This window comes from Plutella xylostella, chromosome 31 (assembly GCF_932276165.1).
Source record: "Plutella xylostella chromosome 31, ilPluXylo3.1, whole genome shotgun sequence".
Lineage (NCBI taxonomy): Eukaryota > Metazoa > Arthropoda > Insecta > Lepidoptera > Plutellidae > Plutella > Plutella xylostella.
The window spans coordinates 612,175-630,710 of NC_064011.1; the positions used below are offsets into that span (position 1 = coordinate 612,175).

The following is an 18,536-nucleotide window of genomic DNA, read 5'->3' on the forward strand; positions in this document are numbered from 1 at the left end:
ATTTAACCCATAAATTTATATGGATTGACGTTTCTTAAATCGAGATTTGACACTAAATCTAGACTTAATATGTTTGTGCAAGTAGCCCTTAATCTAAAGTTGTCTGAGCATAAACTGAGATTAAAAGTAAACGTCAACATCTTACTCTTGTCAGTGCCGATGAATTGGACGCACTTGTGTGAATTTCGATATAAATAATACTTAAAGCATGCATCCGTCGCGTACGATGTAGGTATTATGGTGATCAATGTTCTTTAATCAAGTTTTACTAAACTTCACCTCAATTGAATAGAATTTAGTTGTTCATACCAAGAAAACAACTATAATAATACTTTATGTGCGAGCAGTGTCATTTGGCTCCTAAACCACTATTGCAACTCGTGAACTCTCAAACTGCCAAGACGAACCCGATAACTTCACCCAGTTACTGGAGGGTCACTCTATACTGACGAAAAACGAACGAATGAGAGCTGTCGTGCAATCGGCACGTTTAATACAACGAGATAGAGTCGTGGCTGCGATCTGAAACTTTGTTTTGCGTCTTAGAAAGTGACCTCCCTGCCGGTCCTAATTGGATGAAACCAGTTAGATCCGACTATGAATGCGGTTGCAACCGCTTCGAACCGGTTGTTACCGGTTTCAATCGAACCGTTATTGGTAGTTTGGGCGGAATAGCGAGTCAATAATTGCGTTATTTATTTACTCTTATTTGTATGGGCGGGGTTTTGTTTTATTGGAAACTATAACAAAGTTGATCATAGCCGGTTTGGGATAAAAGTTTTTTGAGGAAAATATTTTATTCATGCACTTAGTTTTTTATTTTTATTTATTTTAATTCTTTAGTGCATTAATAAAAAACATAAATTGTACAAAAAAGGTGGGCTTCTTTTTCTTCTTAACTTTTTACTCCATTGTTAAAGTACGCTAGAAAATTTACCTTAAACATGACTGTACTTAAAAACTTTATTAGTCACATGACTTATAAGTGACTACAGAGGCAAACGTTGTTGAAAATGTCGAACTGAATCTTTGCAACATCCTGTATAAATAAATAAATAAATATACGCCACGCCAAATGTGGTGAACAATCAAAGTGACAATTACCCGCAAATTTAATTTCACACACGAAACGAAGTCAGATTACGAAGTAAAGTTGTTGATGCGGTTACAATTTGGGGACTCATAACCGTTGTTTCAACTGACAGCTGTCAAGTGACGTGACAGCTACTGTCACGCAGGGCTGGTTTGTGTCAACACGTTGGTTAAGCAACGAGATTTTTATGAAAGAAAGGTATATAAGTATTCTCATATAACGCGACGAGACCGATTATTATATATTTGTACAACAACAAGAAATAATATTTCAAAAATTGCGGTCTTATGGCATTAAGAATTTTTTACAAGACAACCTTTGTGTGGAAGTATATTTTATGATTAGATCTGATAAAAGTCCAGGATGTTACGAAAGTGGTTTCAGAAGCCGACATGAGGTGAATCAGGCGGTCAATCTAAAGCGTCTTTTGGAAATGGTAGAAAACAAATCTAGTCATCACAGTAATATCATCATCAAGTGACTAACAAAGTTACTACCCCCGCTCACCATGCTCTTACCTAACACCCTGTATATACATACACTGTTCGTACACTACAGAACACTGCACTCAGGAAGTATATAGGACGCGAATAAAGTCTTCTATTTACTATCGACTCATTGCATTTTTCACTGTAACGTACAGAGCTGTTCTTGAAATCCTAACTAATATTATAAATGCGAAAGTAACTGTGTCTGTCTGTCTGTCTGTCTGTCTGTCTGTCTGTCTGTCTGTCTGTCTGTTACTCTTTCACGCCAAAACTACTGAACGGATTTGAATGAAATTTGGTATACATACGGTTTAGACCCTGGGAAAGAACATAGGCTACTTTTTATCCCGGAATTCCCACGGGAAAACTTTTTAAGGCGAAGCGAAGCGCGCGGGAACAGCTAGTAAGAAATGTTTCTTTGACGGTTGACTTAAGAGCTTTGTTATTTACAGAAAATAAATAGGTACATTGTTAAGTTAAGTAGTACTTTTTTACTTTAAAAAACATTCAACCTTATAAGGCTAGACCTTGTAAGGCTAGATTTAAAGCTCCCTATATTAAATTTCTCAATGTGTCGGATATATTAACCTGGAAGAAAAAACGCACTGATAAAAATTCACCTTATAAAAAGTATGTTTATAAATTTGAATAAGAAGGCACACTTTCCGTCTTCATAAGATTCTTATGTAAGTATACACAGTTGAATAAAATAAATGATACAATATTTTTCATCTTCAACAAAACAAGGTTTATGAAATCGTCTAATAACAGATCTTTATTGTGTGTTCTTGATCAATATTTCAGTAAATATTTTATAAGTACAGATTTATATTGAACTAGCTGTTCCCGCGAGCTTCGCATCGCCTTATAAAGTTTTCCCGTGGGAATCCCGGGATAAAAAGTACCCTATGTTCTTTCTCAGGGTCTAGACTATCTGTATACTAAATTTCATTCAAATCCGTTCCGTAGTTTTGGCGTGAAAGAGTAATAGACAGACAGACAGACACAGTTACTTTCGCATTTATAATATTAAAGTTAGGATGTAAGAAAAGAGCAAGTCGAAAGTTGGTGAATATGATTCACCATAGAATCTACATTTTTTTCTACTATTGTCACGAGCAATGAAAAAGATCCAGTGCAGCGAGCATAGGATTCGATACTATTTTCGAATCTACACGAAGGGTCACTTTTACCAAACGCTAAACGTATTGAAATCCAATTTTAAATACATTTTGTACTAACTGACAGACGTATGACACACCACTAAATACGTTTAGCGATTGGTGAAATTCCACGTAACATGGAAAAAACAAATGCCACTTATGGAACTATCAAATTTGCCTTACATTTTGACAGTGACAGTTGACGATACGCAACGTAAACGGAGGTATCGAATCCTGTGCTCGGGCAACGTAGACTTATGGAACGACAATGGCATGTGGAACTATTTCATTGCTCGTGAGTGTATTATTGGTAGCACTGCACTAAATTTTCACTGATTTCCAAAAGCCTTTCTACATAAAATGTATTGTTTTGGCCTGTTCCTAGCAGTCACTGTCGCGTGTCGCTTAGTGTACGCGTCGCCTACACTAAGGCCCTGTTTCACAATGTCTGGTTAGCGGCTACCTGTTAGAAAAAATACATGGTGACACTCTCTGTTATAATATTTTTGTCAGTGATTGTGATACCAGACATTGTGAAACAGGGCCTAAGTGCCAATTTCTCCATTATCGGTTAGAGCATCAAGGATTATTGGTTTACTTTTGACACATCTGTCAAGAATTTTATATGTAGATGACCTATAATTGATGAACCAATCCCTGATCGGTTAGATAACCGACAATGGACAAATTCGCACTAAGTGTTGTAATTTACCGACATAGTATGAGCCATAGACTTAGTATATACGAGCCCAGATTCACTTCTTTCATTACAGCTCAGCTTAGTTCACGTGCGACGTAAAATTTCAACATACCCAGAGGGCAAACGTCACTTCAGCTTCAAAAATAAGCTGCTACGCTAACCACGACCTTATCGCGTTGCATTAAACACACCGATTGCATGACAGGTCTTCGGAACTACGTATGTTGTCAAGCAAAAGAAGCCCTACTGAAAGTTTCATATCACACCGTTGCAGACACTTTGTAGACGAAGGAAGAAGGCTTAACTTTAGTTTTTATGTCACTGGCGCTAGTGGGACATTTTAGATATAAAAAGATGGCGGGTTTTGGGGAAATAATGACAGCAATCTTAATGGTTAACGTCATTTTCACAGTTTTCACTTTATAATTCCTTGATATTTTTTTAATACTTAATCAATACAATATCATCATTTTATGTATGTTTCCAACGTAATCCGGTTAAAGTTATTAATTTAGCAGGTTGTATTGTCTATTAATCGAAATATTTAACAATCAGTAAAGTAATAATATACTTTTGGTTTATAATTGCTATATGCAACACTATGTACTCTAAACTTTCGATCCAATTATGCCATGTCAATACTATCATTAGTTCAACTACAAAACTGTTGTTAACATCAAGTAAACCAAAGTTATTTAGTTCCGCTCACCGCCACGACATCAAATCTTGGTGGCGCTGCACCGCAGTTTTTGACAGCTCAGCAAATTACGCGCGAAAACTGACAGTTCTGCAATATTGTCGCCATTTTGATTTTTATTACTTTTTCCCTCGTTCTGTCATCCAATTGATATTTTGTCAGTGTGTGGAGTGATACGGTTTTCGGGTAATATTAAGTTTTTTGTGATGACGTCTACGTCTAACCGTTTCGTTTTTATTATGGGAATATTACAGATTATCTTTTTTGGAAATGTATGAACATTTTCTTATTGAAAATGTATGAAAATGTTCTTATTGAAAAGATTGCAATGACTAGTAGTGTTTGCGTCTATGTTAGACTGATTTTACTCTCATTTTTAAACCCATATCAACAAAAACACGTACCTACCTGAATTCTTTTTTATAGTTTAACCCCCTTATTCATAGAAAATTTACAATACGTTTTAACTAATAAACTGTTTTGTCCCTCTCTGTCAAAGAACAAATTGTTCTTTGTCGGAGAGGGACAAAACAGTTTATTAGTTAAAACGTATTGTAACTTTTCTATGAATAAGGGGGTAAGTCTCATATTGATATTTTAACGAATTCCTTTAGTTTGTATACTTTCTTATTTGTCATGTATTATAATTGTAGTAACGTTGGTTCCACAATGAAATTTGTACACTGTCGACTCAGGTCCATACATTTACCTAGGTCACTAATTAAGACGACCGACTGGTGTAGTGGTTAGTGGCTCTGACTGCTATGCCGAAGGTCCCGGGTTCGATTCCCGGCTGGGGCAGATATTTGTTTAAACACAGATATTTGTACTCGGGTCTTGGGTGTTGATATTTATATTTAATATGTATCTATCTTTATATTCGTGTAAATATATCAGCTGTCCTATACCCATAATACAGGCTCTGTCTAGCTTGGGGTCGGATGGCCGTGCGTGAGTTGTCCCCACAATAAAAAACACCCACTTGTAAACAAAATAACCTAAAAAAAACTATATTTTGTCCACAGTGAAACCGAAATCAGTAGAAGTCCTGTTCGAAGAGACGCCACAACCCAACGGAGCGATTATAGGCCCTCTGCTCGAGAGAACAAGGGTGGATATCACGTGCGTGGTGCGCGAAGGAAAGCCTCAGCCTAAGGTTGTGTGGCTGTTCAACGGCAAAGAGAGGCTTGATGGTGAGTACTTTTAAATATATTTTTTTTTATACAGGTTGTTGCAAAAAGGGTATACTAAGCCGAAACCTACATGTGCAGCATGTTATATCTAAGCCCGAAACTGAAATCAGAATTTCAAAATTCTTTCAAGACTTTCTACTATATAGAGAATGATATTTTTTTTTCGCGAAGGGCTTAGATATAACACATGCTGGTTTCGGCTTAGTATACTCTTTTTGCAGCACCCTGTAGAAGTACCTACATGTTATATACCCACAAATCCGTAGAGCGTATGTACCTAAATTTACAACAAGGTTAAAATTTACTTTGATACGCAAGAGTTTAGACTCCTTACGTCACTTGACTGTAGACACTTACGACACTTTGACTTTGACTTTGAAGTTGAAATTCGTATATTTCAACGTCAATTTTAAACCAATTTTTAAGAGTCAAAAAGCTTTAAGAATACGGGAGTTACACTGTATTGCACACAAAAAAAAAATTTTACACAAAAGTTTTGCTACCAAAGGTACATAATTCGCAAATACAGAACTTATAATTATTAACATTACGTAAGCAAACATAACGGAACAAAACTTTAAACTTCTGTCTATCTTATTGATGTCTTATAGATTACTGAAACACCAGTGCTGTGTCCTTCGAGTTCCTCTAAGGCGCAGCAATAGCTGAGTGGATGTGCCTTTTTGACACGCAGCATATTGTTCATTGTTTTGTACTGGTACATTCTTTTTTTACAATATACCTATATATTTTTTTGTTTAATTTAATTATTACTTAAGTTCTCTTTATATAAACTTAGCTGTTTTTGAAAGTTAATGTATTTTTGTTTATTCTTTTTTTTTGCTGTGTGTCAAATAAATGATTTCTATTCTATTCTATTCTATTATTACAGAAATACTCATAAGACCACTTAAGTTTCAACAATAACACCAGAAACTCGTTACCTTCGCTTTACACTTCTGCACCGAAAGCAGAATTGTACCTGCGAACCCTTAGATTGACGATATACCAACAAGATGGAGCGTCAGTGGAAAATAACGTCTCGACAAATAACACCCCTCTTCTACCACTAAGCTCTTATTTTAAATAAGTCTTTTTTGTTGTTTTTAGAGATTTGTGACCTTATTAATTGGTTGAAATTAGGTTGAACGTAAAACGGTTAGACATCAAAGAAAATGCGGACAGATTTTGCTTTATTTTTGTACTAGCTGTTCCCCCGAGCTTCGCTTCGCCTTGAAAAGTTTTTCATAAGAATTCCGGGATCAAAAGTAGCCTATGTTTTTTGTCAGAGTCTATAACCATCTGTATACCAAATTTCATTCAAATCCGCTCAGTAGTTTTGGCGTGAAAGAGTAACAGACAGACAGACACAGTTACTTTCGCATTTATAATATTAGTTAGGATTAGGATGTGGCACACTATCTTGTTGGTATATTGCTAATCTAAGTGCAAACCTGTTCTAGTCAGTCGATGAAGTGTAAATATTTGCAAGGATCGCTACGCCAGCTAGTTTCATAGATGCAGTAACAATTTCGCTTCTCTACGTACGTATATTGATTGTATTTTCCTGTGATTGTTATAAAACTTTCAATTGCTCCTTTTATACCTTGCGGAAAAAGAGGGGTGTTATAAGTTTAACGTCTGTGTATCTGTGTGTGCACATCTGTCTGTGGTAGCGAAGCTCTCAAATGGCTGAACCGATTTTCGTTTTCTTGGGGTCTTAGGTAATGTTATCCCGAGTGTTTTTAGTCATGTTTTATTAAAATAAGTTTAGCCGTTTAAAATTTAAGCGACTTTTAGTGTTGTATGTCGGGGGTTTTTAACGTTGGTTAGGTTATTAAATTATATTATGTGATTGTTATAAAACTTTGAATTGGTTATTTTTAAACTTTCGTGGAAAGTGTGAAAGGAAATCAGCTTTATCAATACATTTGTATACGGACAACAAAATTGTCACAAATATATTTATGTACGTATTAAATGGAATCATTAAACTGAAATTCCCTTTCGGATCGGGCTGTCGGATTCGCAAAAGCTCCTTTCCCGAAACAACAGTTTCCAAAACATGAGTTTCCCAATATTAATTCATTAACTACTTGATACCTAGAAACCTACGTAAAAGAACACCTAAATACATTTCCTTTTAACATGTACACTGCACCCAATCTTAATCTCGTATTCCCTCCATCCAAAAGTTGTCTGGCAGAGATCGCTTTTAGTGATAAGACCGCCTTTTGTACCCTAATTAAGTTGCAACTTGTTGATCTTATTATTCTTTGTTGGTGTACAAATAAAGTGTATTCTATCTATCTATCTATCTAAATGAGGAGGGTGTACAGAATATTAATACAAATTACTTCCCAAATGTGTCATTGTTTTGAGGAATTCCCAGTGTAATAATATCTAGACATTCTAGACTATCTCGACTGTCTGTATTGGATGGCGAGACAGACCGAGGTATTTTAATTTAGTTTGCTAGTGAATGAAAGGATTGATCAGACATAGCTGTGGAGATAGCTGCCGTTGTTCCCACATGACTGCTTCGTTGGGCCTTAAATTGTATGCTAATCTGAAAATTTTAATGAATGAGAAAGGCATTTTTTATTCAATCGAGACCTTTAGTTGCTGGTTTGAGGGGTAGTCTAATATATTACTAGTTGGTTTATGAAGCTATTGTTCATCACCAACAATAATAAGATAAATTTTATAATTTTAATGACATATTTTCTAAACCTGTGCAGTTGTAAAAAGTGTCACAGCACACCTAAAAAAATTTAGTGCAAGACAATTTCAAGTGGAATTTTGTAAAAAAAAGTTCCAATAACCTAAAAATACCCATAAAATTTTAAGTTAAATTAACAGTTGATACGTCACTCGAAATGGATCTTTTCATGCCCTGAGGCTTCTCTTTGCGGCAGTAACACTGCAATGCAACGATATGCAAATATACAGGGTGAGTCTTTCATAGGTTCACATCCGGAAGTATGTCTCAGAGCTTTTTATTCTAAACAACTTTTGTTATTAATACCTTGGGATATTCCCGAAAAATATCTAAGTACTCCCCATACATAGTGTCACGTAAACAACCAATTTTTGTATGGGAAGCATCTTTTTTTTCGTTATATCCCAAAGTCATTATAACAAAAGTTGTTCAGAATGAAGAGCTCTGTAACATACTTCTGGATATGCACCTATGAAAGACTCACCCTGTATTTTGTAATGCAAAAGCCATTTCAGATGGCCCAACGGGTTACAACCTAAATGCGGTAGGAGGTTCTAGTCCAATAAATTAATATAGACATACCCGCAGTTCCAGCTTAGATGTACTAACTAAAACACGGTTACTTATGGTATGTAGGGAAAACTGCTATTCCAATCTAAATTTCACTAAAGATACCTAACTAAACTGATTTTAATGTAACTACTAATTGTTTTTATATCAAAATTTGGTGTGCAATATAACATTAAAATTTGAAAGCGTGACCTTCCTTAAAAATTCTCATTCGTCTAATGTACTATATAGCTACATATTTGACCGTCTTGTCGTGCGTGAAAGTAAAATAACATTATTCTTAACGAAAGCAAGGCAAATAAACTACTCACCCTTTTCAGGGCCTCTAGAATTTATGTAAACGAAAAAGTTTTGGTTTTCTTCTGTCACCTGCATACATTATCTGTCAAAAGTTTCATGATAGTTTCCGCTAGAGGCGCCACTTGTCAGAAAACTGAAACTTTTAAAGTTTTCGACAAACTATCAAACCTGTACTAGGGGCAGGTAGCTAGTTTACTAAACACAACTACCTAACTAACCGTAATCAAAAACAAACCTTTGGTGAGAAATTCCAATCAGTAGAAACCAAAAACCAGAGGTGCGAAACCATTTTAGTTTTAGTTTGAAAAACCGCAACCTGAAACTAAAGCCCTAGGGGCACATTCGAGTGAATTTAATTAAAATTTTAGTGAGAAGATGTTGTTCATTAAAATGTTCTGTTTGTTTCGGCCATAATACGTTTTAATTTTTTATTCAATGTCTCTTCATTATAAAGATAGCTGTAAGTACCTATAATTAAGTGAACACTTTATTAAGTATTTTATATATGTAGCTTAGATGTATGTAACAACTGTATCATTTGTTGGTCTTCAAATAAATAAATATATTTATTGTAAAATATACAAAAAAATATATATGCCTGCAATTAAATCACACGCTTACAACAAGTTAAGTACCTACGGATCAAAACACTGGCCCTTAGATGACCGAATGGGGTAGTGTTTATTGACCCTGACTGCTATGCGGAAGGTCCCGCATTCTATCTTCGGCCAGGGCAGATATCTGTACTCGGGTCTCTAGTATTAGCCGTCCCATATTACATATTACAAGCTCTGCCTAGATAGCCATGTGTGAGATGTACCACATATTCTATTCTATTCTATTCTCTGAGGGGGTGTAAGTACCTGCACCTGGCTCTCTCGAGTGGAACCTTTGTGCATATCCCCGAGGTCTAAACTGCCTTCCTAAGCTTGGACCATTTCCCACCACGCTGGTCCACTGCGGTGGGTTCACATATCTAGATGTGCTAGATCTAGATATGCAGGTTTCCTCACGATGTTTTCCTTCACCGTAAGAGCGATGGTGTACATTGTACTTAACTTAAAAGAACTCATTGGTACATTTCAGCGCCGGGATCCGAACCCTCTTGCGTGAGAAGCGGACCTTACCCGACAGAGCTACCAGCGCTCTTTAGAATAGAATAGAATGTGTGAGATGTGCGACATATATTTATTTTTAGTACTTAAAACTAAATTTCGCCATTTTATTGTTAGTCATGATGAGACCACAATATTAATTATAACTGTAATATTGGTGCACTATTAGTTATTTTATGGATACCCAGTATTTCATTATGACTTTCATCAAATTTCGTTTCATCAAATGTTCTAAGTTTTTTACAACTTTTTCGGCTACTGTTAGTCTCATGCCTATAAATTGTTTCTTAATGAAATCTCGCTTTGCCTAGAATATTTCGCAACTGTTTGTTGAATATATTGGTATGTATATTTAAAGATAAACTGAACTTATTTATTTTGCTGTGAATGACCTCCCAAATATTAATAGGTTATTGGTATTTTTGTATTTCAAGAGCTTTTTCGAAGAAGAGGAATTGGAATACTTAGAAAAGTAATATTAATTTAATAGCTGAGGATCTAGAAATAAGCAGACATATTTATTTCTGTTGTTTGTTTATTGAGAAATAATAAAATGTGTATCATATTTGTTTTCGATAAATTTACCAATTTATAGGTAAATGTTTGCTTAAAAATGCCAAAAAAATTACAACTTTTATGCTGGTGTTTCCTGGAAGAATTAATAATTTCTGTAAATATTATCCTCAATCACCCTGTGTCATTGCATCAATAAACACAGGACACCCTGTATACGACCCGCAGTACACAAACTATAAACCCTTACTTATCTAGCTCCATAAAACCTGATGATGATTACTCAATTAACCACACGACACAAGAGCACCTATTACCTAGTTAATACATGTTTAGAGCATCACTTTCCCATCCCTACCCTTCCCCCTACTTTTTTACGTAACGACATGTCTTTAACTCATCATTATTTACCCGGGAGTTTAGCTTTTAAGCACTGCTTGAGTAGGTGCAAAATCTATTGAAACTTTGTTATGTTATTATGTAGAGTTGTAGACTGTTTCCTGATTTTAGCCCATAAAGATAAACTAACTATTTAGGAAGTAATGAGGTTATTTCATCATAATTATCATTGTTACCATCCCGTTATCGTCCACAGCTGGACATAGGCCTCTCCCAAGCAGCGCCAAAACTCTCTGTCCTCGGCCTTCCTCATCCAGCTACTAAGTCGTCTAGTCTAAGGTCGTAGGTCCAGTGGGAGCCTAACTTTGTACTGCCTACTAAATGTGTGGAAAGTGATTCATTACATTGGAAATAGCGTAGTGTTTGCATTTCACGCAATAGAGTTCTAAAGTCAAAGTGAAAGTCAAATGTTTTTATTCATCGTATAAATAGGTATAAAATTTTCTGATGAACGTCAATAACTACACACAACGTCTACAATCTATACATATTCCACAAGATACTCGAGTTTGGTATTGAGCCGTGTAGGGTACAAAAATATGCGAAAGGCACAAGTCTTTACGAAAAACAACGACTATACGGGGTGATTTATTTAAGTGCCTCGTAGTAGTGTAAGCATGTCTATCACACTTTCGCCAGCACAGCGATAATTAAGACCTTTCCGCACTAAGGGTAGGCAAAAAATCTAAATATATTCGCTAGAAGGCTAGGGGTGAAGTATTCGCAAAGGTTTGGTGCTTTGAGGGAGATGCGACTTTGGTAACATTAAGGAATAGGGTATAAAATAGAACCTTTTTAGACCGCAGTTTTTTTTAAATATCAGTTTATCTTATTTACCAATAAAATACTCATCGTCAGTAAACTAACTGTGATTTAAATGAAAACAGAATGACGTAAAAATACTCACACGTTTATACATTTTATAGCCGTGTAAAGTTTTTTTAATGGACTTGAAACGAACCTGGATCAACGTTATATTAATCAAACTACCCTCATATCATTGGACCATCAAACGAAAAAATATAATTATAAAACTATTTCCCACTATCTCATAAACAACCGTTTAGCGCTCATAACATCGGCTTTCAAAACAGTAGCGTTAAAATTTAAATGAGAAAGCTTTGAATAACAAAAACAGGGTTCCGCTACAGAAAGCGATATTGCACTGAACTAATTAAAGAAAATTTCTTGTTTAAGCTTCAGCGGACGGTAGAGGACACTAGAATAATGAGATGTGATAATTTTACCGAGTATCAGAAAGTTTGGAATATAATGTTAATGAATATAAGTTTTTGTTGTAGGTATTTAGTTTTTTTTGCCAAAATTGTCTTAGGTTTTTTTTGCACTCCCATACAATTTACTCCCTGTACCTCCTGCAGGTTGGCTGGTAGAAAATGCTTTTAGCAATAAGTCCACCTGATTGTGCATAATTTGTGTATTGTGCAATAAAGAATAAATAAATAAATGTTTTAATGATCACAGAAATAACAGAATAGACATAAATACTTCTATACTAGAAACAATGAACGATAGACGGCCTTATTGCTAAGAGCGCACTCTTTTTTTTTTTTTTAATTATTTAAGGACTACAAAAGGACTCTTATTTATTTTTATTTATTTTATTTATTTTATCGTATTCGGAAAACTTACAGCTATCTTAAACTAGTTTACTTACAGGCAACCATCAAGTACATAAAAAAGTAAAGAAAATAGAGGGTTGGTACCTTACACAAATTCATAAATAAACTATTTAATAATATTTATGTGTATTTTTTTGTATATAGGTATATGTTTTATTTAAACTTATATAATCCTTCGGCCTACATGACTGACAGGGAATCAACACACAGCCTAAACTACCTAATAAACGTATATTTGAACCTATATTCCTGTAACTTGGATATAAAAAAAATGAGTATTTGTAAATATGGGACCTGTGCAATCATCATCACCATCACGACCCATCACGTCCCCATTGCCTGAAATAAAATTATTTAATTTAATTTTATGTATTTATTTATTTATTAGGACTGAAAAGTTTTAAAGATCATAATTACATTTCTCTTCCACTATTCCAGTGTCCCTACTCCGGATGTACATTGTACAACGTTGAATTGAAATTCTTGCAGAAACTTGCTCACTGGGCGTCTGAATTAAAAATGTAATTTGAGTGTGTAAATTTAAATTTTGTAATTAATAAAAATTCCTCCGTTTGTCTTGAAGAAATACTGTACAAGTTGAACAAAAAAAACTTAAGTTAACAATTAAGTAGGTCAGATCTTTAGCTTTATATAGCGTTGAGTTAATGCAGCTCCAGAGCTTGACTATAGGTAACTAAGACAAGTGTTTTAAGATAAAATATTAGGTAACATTATAATTATGTTCCTTTTTAAAATGTTGGCATACAAATTAAAATAATTAGTATTGTTTCATCATAACGCTACGGGCTACGAACTGCTACGAAAAGTGCTACGCCGCTACGAAATCATATGCTACGAAACCATCCTAACTAATATTATAAATGCGAAAGTAACTGTGCCTGTCTGTCTGTTACTCTTTCACGCCAAAACTACTGAACGGATTTGAATGAAATTTGGTATACATATGGTCTAGACCCTGAGAAATAACATAGGCTTTTTATCCCGGAATTCCCACGGGAAAACTATATATATATCTCCTATATATGTATTTCTCAATTCTCAAAACTTATAGATACAACCCTTTATATGATATAACATCTGCATACCCGTGAATACCCATAACCCACATCATAAACCGGGTATAAATTACATCGTGCAGCCTAACTTCAAATGTACTCAACTTGGGAAGTTTGCCTCAACTTGCTCGCCAGATGGCGTATGTACTCTAGTACAATAACATGTTTGGGCTTGTTTGATTTGAGTTATTATATGTCACTGTTGCTGAATGGTACAGGAGTTAAACGATGGGTTGGAGGTTTTATTTGCGGCTGGGGCTGTGTGGGTTTCGTACCTCAAAAGGAGAAAAGGAACCCTTATTGGATCACTTCGTTGTCCGTCTGTCTGTCCGTCTGTCTGTCTGTCTGTTTATCTGTCTGTCAGTCACAATACCCTTTTTCTCTAAAAAGTTCAACGCGCACTTGGCCGGTTTTTTTTTGTTTGGATATGGATAATTATCCACAGGTTTTGGTAGTGCCGGAAGGAAGGCATGCTTGCCCACTACAACCGTTTCTTAATAGTGTTTTATTGACAAACACTAAACACTACAGATCGTCTACAGGGTGTTGCAAAAAGTACACTAAGTATACTAAGCCGAAACCAGCATGTGCTGCCTGTTATATCTAAGCCCGAAACTGAAAACAGAATTTCAAAATTCGTGAAAAAAAAACATTCTCCATAGTAAAAAAGTCACGTGACCAACTACCTAACTTTCTAAGGAAAATGATTCTTAGATATTAAAGATTTTTCTTAGATATAGCATGCTGCACATGCTGGTTTCGGCTTAGTATACCCTTTTTGCAACACCCTGTATAGGTTTAGTTAAGAATATAATATCATTAAATTTATTCGACTTAAAACTGCCCAGGGAACGCCGTTTTAAATGCAAACAACCCATTCTCATGGTTATTCTAAGCTCACTATGTTTTGTTTCACCACCGAACCTGAGTCTCACATATCCGAAATTCCTGCAACTTCAGTAACTATCTAACTTGTAAGACCTAACAATGGCTCGACGGATGAAGACTTGGGAACTGAGAGCATCAACAGTTGATGGAAACTACAGTGGTTGTGTTGTAAAGGTTGCCTGGATGAAATCGATTTGAGCGATAAGGCCGCCATTTGTACATTTGTGTTAGGTTAAGTTTTTTGTAATTTTTGTCCATGTTTGTGTACAAATAAAGCATATCTATTCTATTCTATTCTACAGTGGTGCAGGTCTTGGATATTTCGCCGAAACTTGTCCGAAGGTCCCGGGTTCGAATCCCAATCGTGGTTTTATTATGTGCCTAGCGTGGAATAAGGTCACAGTCCTTATGGGCCAGATTTAGATTACTGAAATACCAATTTACTATATATACCTATTTAGTTTTAGTACCTCTTAAATATAATACCTCTCCTCATAATACCTCTTAAAAGAGAATACGTATCGAAAAAAATTCAAACAAATGCCAGAACCTTGGATATACAATTTTCTTTGATTCCTTTTACCAATATTTTCATTGAACGGTACCCACTTTTGCAGTTTTTATTCCGAGGATCTGACTGGTGACCTCTCGCATGAAGCGTCCGAGTGACGCCGGGTGAAAGAGTTAGTTCTGCTTTGCAGCATGTGCGGATAGGTTTATGCCGAAAGGTTTTATTAATTCCCCTTAAAAACTGGGAGATTTTAAGTGAGCGGTGTAAAAATAGAGGCAAATAAAAAAGACACGGTTACCTACTCGAGGATATGTATATTAAATCGCAATATTTAAAAAAAAAATATATAATAACACTAGTCCTAATAATATATATTATGTATTCTGGAGCGAAAAAATTTTAATGTATACAAAACTGCAGGACTGATAAAAAAATCATTCCTCATTGTAATATTTTTCTACAAGTGTATTACAATTACTAGCTTGGCTAGATGGGGTGAAGACTTGCGAAAGGTGGCTGGTTATGATTGGATGCGGAAAGCTAAAGATCGCATCCAGTGGCGTGCTTTGCGAGAGGCCTACGTCCAGCAGTGGACTGCTATAGGCTGATGATGATGATGATGCCATAGCATACAGTTTATTCCTGATTTCCCACTGGAAGTACACGAAAATAATGGTTTTACTTTCTTACTAATCTCTTATATATAAAAATGAATTGCTGTTCGTTAGTCTAAAATTCGAGAACGGCTGAACCGATTTAGCTAATTTTGTTGTTTTCTATTCTAATTTTATTAATATAATATATTATAATTATATAATATATCCTACTCACCCTCTTACATTTTGCTCCCAGAAACTCCTGCATAAACAGTCTGCAGTAAAGCAAGAATACCTGAAAAACCTAAAATCTTTTTAAAGCAACACTTTTCAATTCTCACCTCAGTAATCCGATAGTAGAACTATAAAAGCACACTGCGCTCTTGCATACTGCCCTCCTCTAGACAGTAAAACTTCTTGGTCGAATGGCTACTTATTTAATTTCGACCGACCGGCCCGGGTCAGGGGGCCACTCTACAGGGTGTTGCAAAAAGGGTATACTAAGCCTAAAAAAATCATTCTCCATAGTAAAAAGAGACTTGACCAACAAAGTTTCTATGAAAAATAAATTTTATTTTTCGAGAATTTTGAAATTCTGATTTCAGTTTCGGGCTTAGATATACCATGCTGCACATATAGGTTTCGACTTAGTATACCTTTTTTGCAACAACCTGTATATAATCGGTGCAAAGATAAAATCTCCTACGTGCAGTTTTTTTTTCCTTAATGAGTTATAAGCATATGTTGTATAGCTCTCAAAATGTTTTATCATAATATATGTTTGTTTATTCAAATGACAATTTTTTGATTGAGCTTTTATCTTTACAACGAAGACGATACGACGAAAAACTTAGTGCCATTGCACGACAGCTCTCGTTCGTTAGTTTTTCGTCAGTATAGAGTGACCCTCCAGACTATGCCTTCAACCATTGTTCTCTTTTAAGACTCTTTTAAAAGTGCACGCTTGAAATACTCTTATAAGATCTGACAGCTGTTGTAAAAAACTTATTTTTATCATTTTAACCTATAAGTAGAGGCTTGTTTATGAAGCTACTCGTATCGTGTGCGATTGCACAGAAGGTACAGCTTGGATTATAAGTTTAACTGTAACTTTTGTTTAAGCACAAATCTAAAAACACAACAAACAACAAAAACTCACACCTTGTACTAATGTACTCCCTTGCAGGGTAGGCTGAGGTGCATTGCTGCACCCACTTTTCGCCAGTGTTATGTTAGTCCCAATGTAATAGGGGGCGGACCTATTGCCATTTTACGGGCACATCCAACACCCGAGAACAAATAGGTATCTGTGTTTAAACAAATATCCGGGAATCGAACCCGGGCTCAGTAGTCAGGGTCACTAACCACTACGCCATTTGGTCGTCATGCACCTTTAGTTGAGCCGAAATGCATGAAAATCTAAACTATATCGAAAAAAGGGTACGGTACATAAAATCCTTATTTACGTAGAAATCAAATTAAGTACCTACATGAAGAAAACTCGCTAAACCGAACCTTCTAAACTTCTAAGTGATAGCTTGTGTTTGCAAATTTTTCCGGTTTTTCAATTCCCCCAAAACACACAAACTTTTTTTTGTTTTAAATCTTTGCAGCCATTAAGAGGGCAAAGGTTGCACAACAAACAGCCAAGCCTGATAAATGCGTGGTCGTTTTTAAGGGATTATTGTTAACTGTTTTTTTTCGTTACTTTGTTGTCAGCCTGCATTTCGTTTTTGTGTAAATATTTTTCTGGTGCCAGTTTTTTTAGGGTTCCGTAGCCAAAATGGCAAAAACGGAACCCTTATAGTTTCGTCATGTCCGTCTGTCCGTCTGTCCGTCTGTCCGTCTGTCCGTCTGTCACAGCCGATTTACTCGGAAACTATAAGTACTACAGTGATGAAATTTGATGGGAATATGTGTTGTATGAACCGCTACAAAAATATGACATTAAATAGTAAAAAAAAGAATTGGGGGTGGGGCCCCCCATACATGTAACTGAGGGATGAAATTTTTTTTTTCGATGTACATACCCGTGTGGGGTATCAATGGAAAGGTCTTTTAAAATGATATAAAGTTTTCTAAAAAACATTTTTCTTAAAGTGAACGGTTTTTGAGATATCAGCTCTCAAAGTCGTAAAAAGTATGTCCCCCCCCCCCCCTCTATTTTTATAACTACGGGGTATAAAATTCTAAAAAAAATAGAGGTGATGCATGCTAATTAACTCTTTCAACGATTTTTGGTTTGATCAAAGTATCTCTTATAGTTTTTGAGATAGGTTGATTTAACTGTAATTTTGCTGCTACGGAACCCTTTGTGCGCGAGCCCGACTCGCACTTGGCCGGTTTTTTTTAAATGATATGATCTAATTTAGTTAGTAGAAAGTTACTGAATTAAAATAGTATGATGTGATGGTACCGTCCGTCCGATAACAAACCGAAAGTTATTTTTTTACATATTTATAATAGCTTTGTAAAAATATTTATAATCTTTTTTTATAAAATCGTGAACCGGTAATACTCCTGATCAAGCCATATATTAAAAAAACCGGCCAAGTGCGAGTCGGGCTCGCGCACAAAGGGTTCCGTAGCAGCAAAATTACAGTTAAATCAACCTATCTCAAAAACTATAAGAGATACTTTGATCAAACCAAAAATCGTTGAAAGAGTTAATTAGCATACATCACCTCTATTTTTTTTAGAATTTTATACCCCGTAGTTATAAAAATAGAGGGGGGGGGACATACTTTTTACGACTTTGAGAGCTGGTATCTCAAAAACCGTTCACTTTAAGAAAAATGTTTTTTAGAAAACTTTATATCATTTTAAAAGACCTTTCCATTGATACCCCACACGGGTATGTACATCGAAAAAA

At 35.4% G+C, this 18,536-nt stretch overlaps 1 protein-coding gene across 1 annotated transcript in view; it reads left to right on the forward strand.

Moving 5' to 3' along the window:
* Window positions 1-18,536, forward strand: part of LOC105393096 (hemicentin-2) — a 417,028-nt gene that overhangs the window by 348,582 nt on the left and 49,910 nt on the right. The window contains exon 5 of the mRNA XM_048632261.1: window positions 5,167-5,334. Coding sequence (XP_048488218.1) covers window positions 5,167-5,334 — 168 coding nt within the window. The remainder of the gene's footprint in view (window positions 1-5,166; window positions 5,335-18,536) is intronic.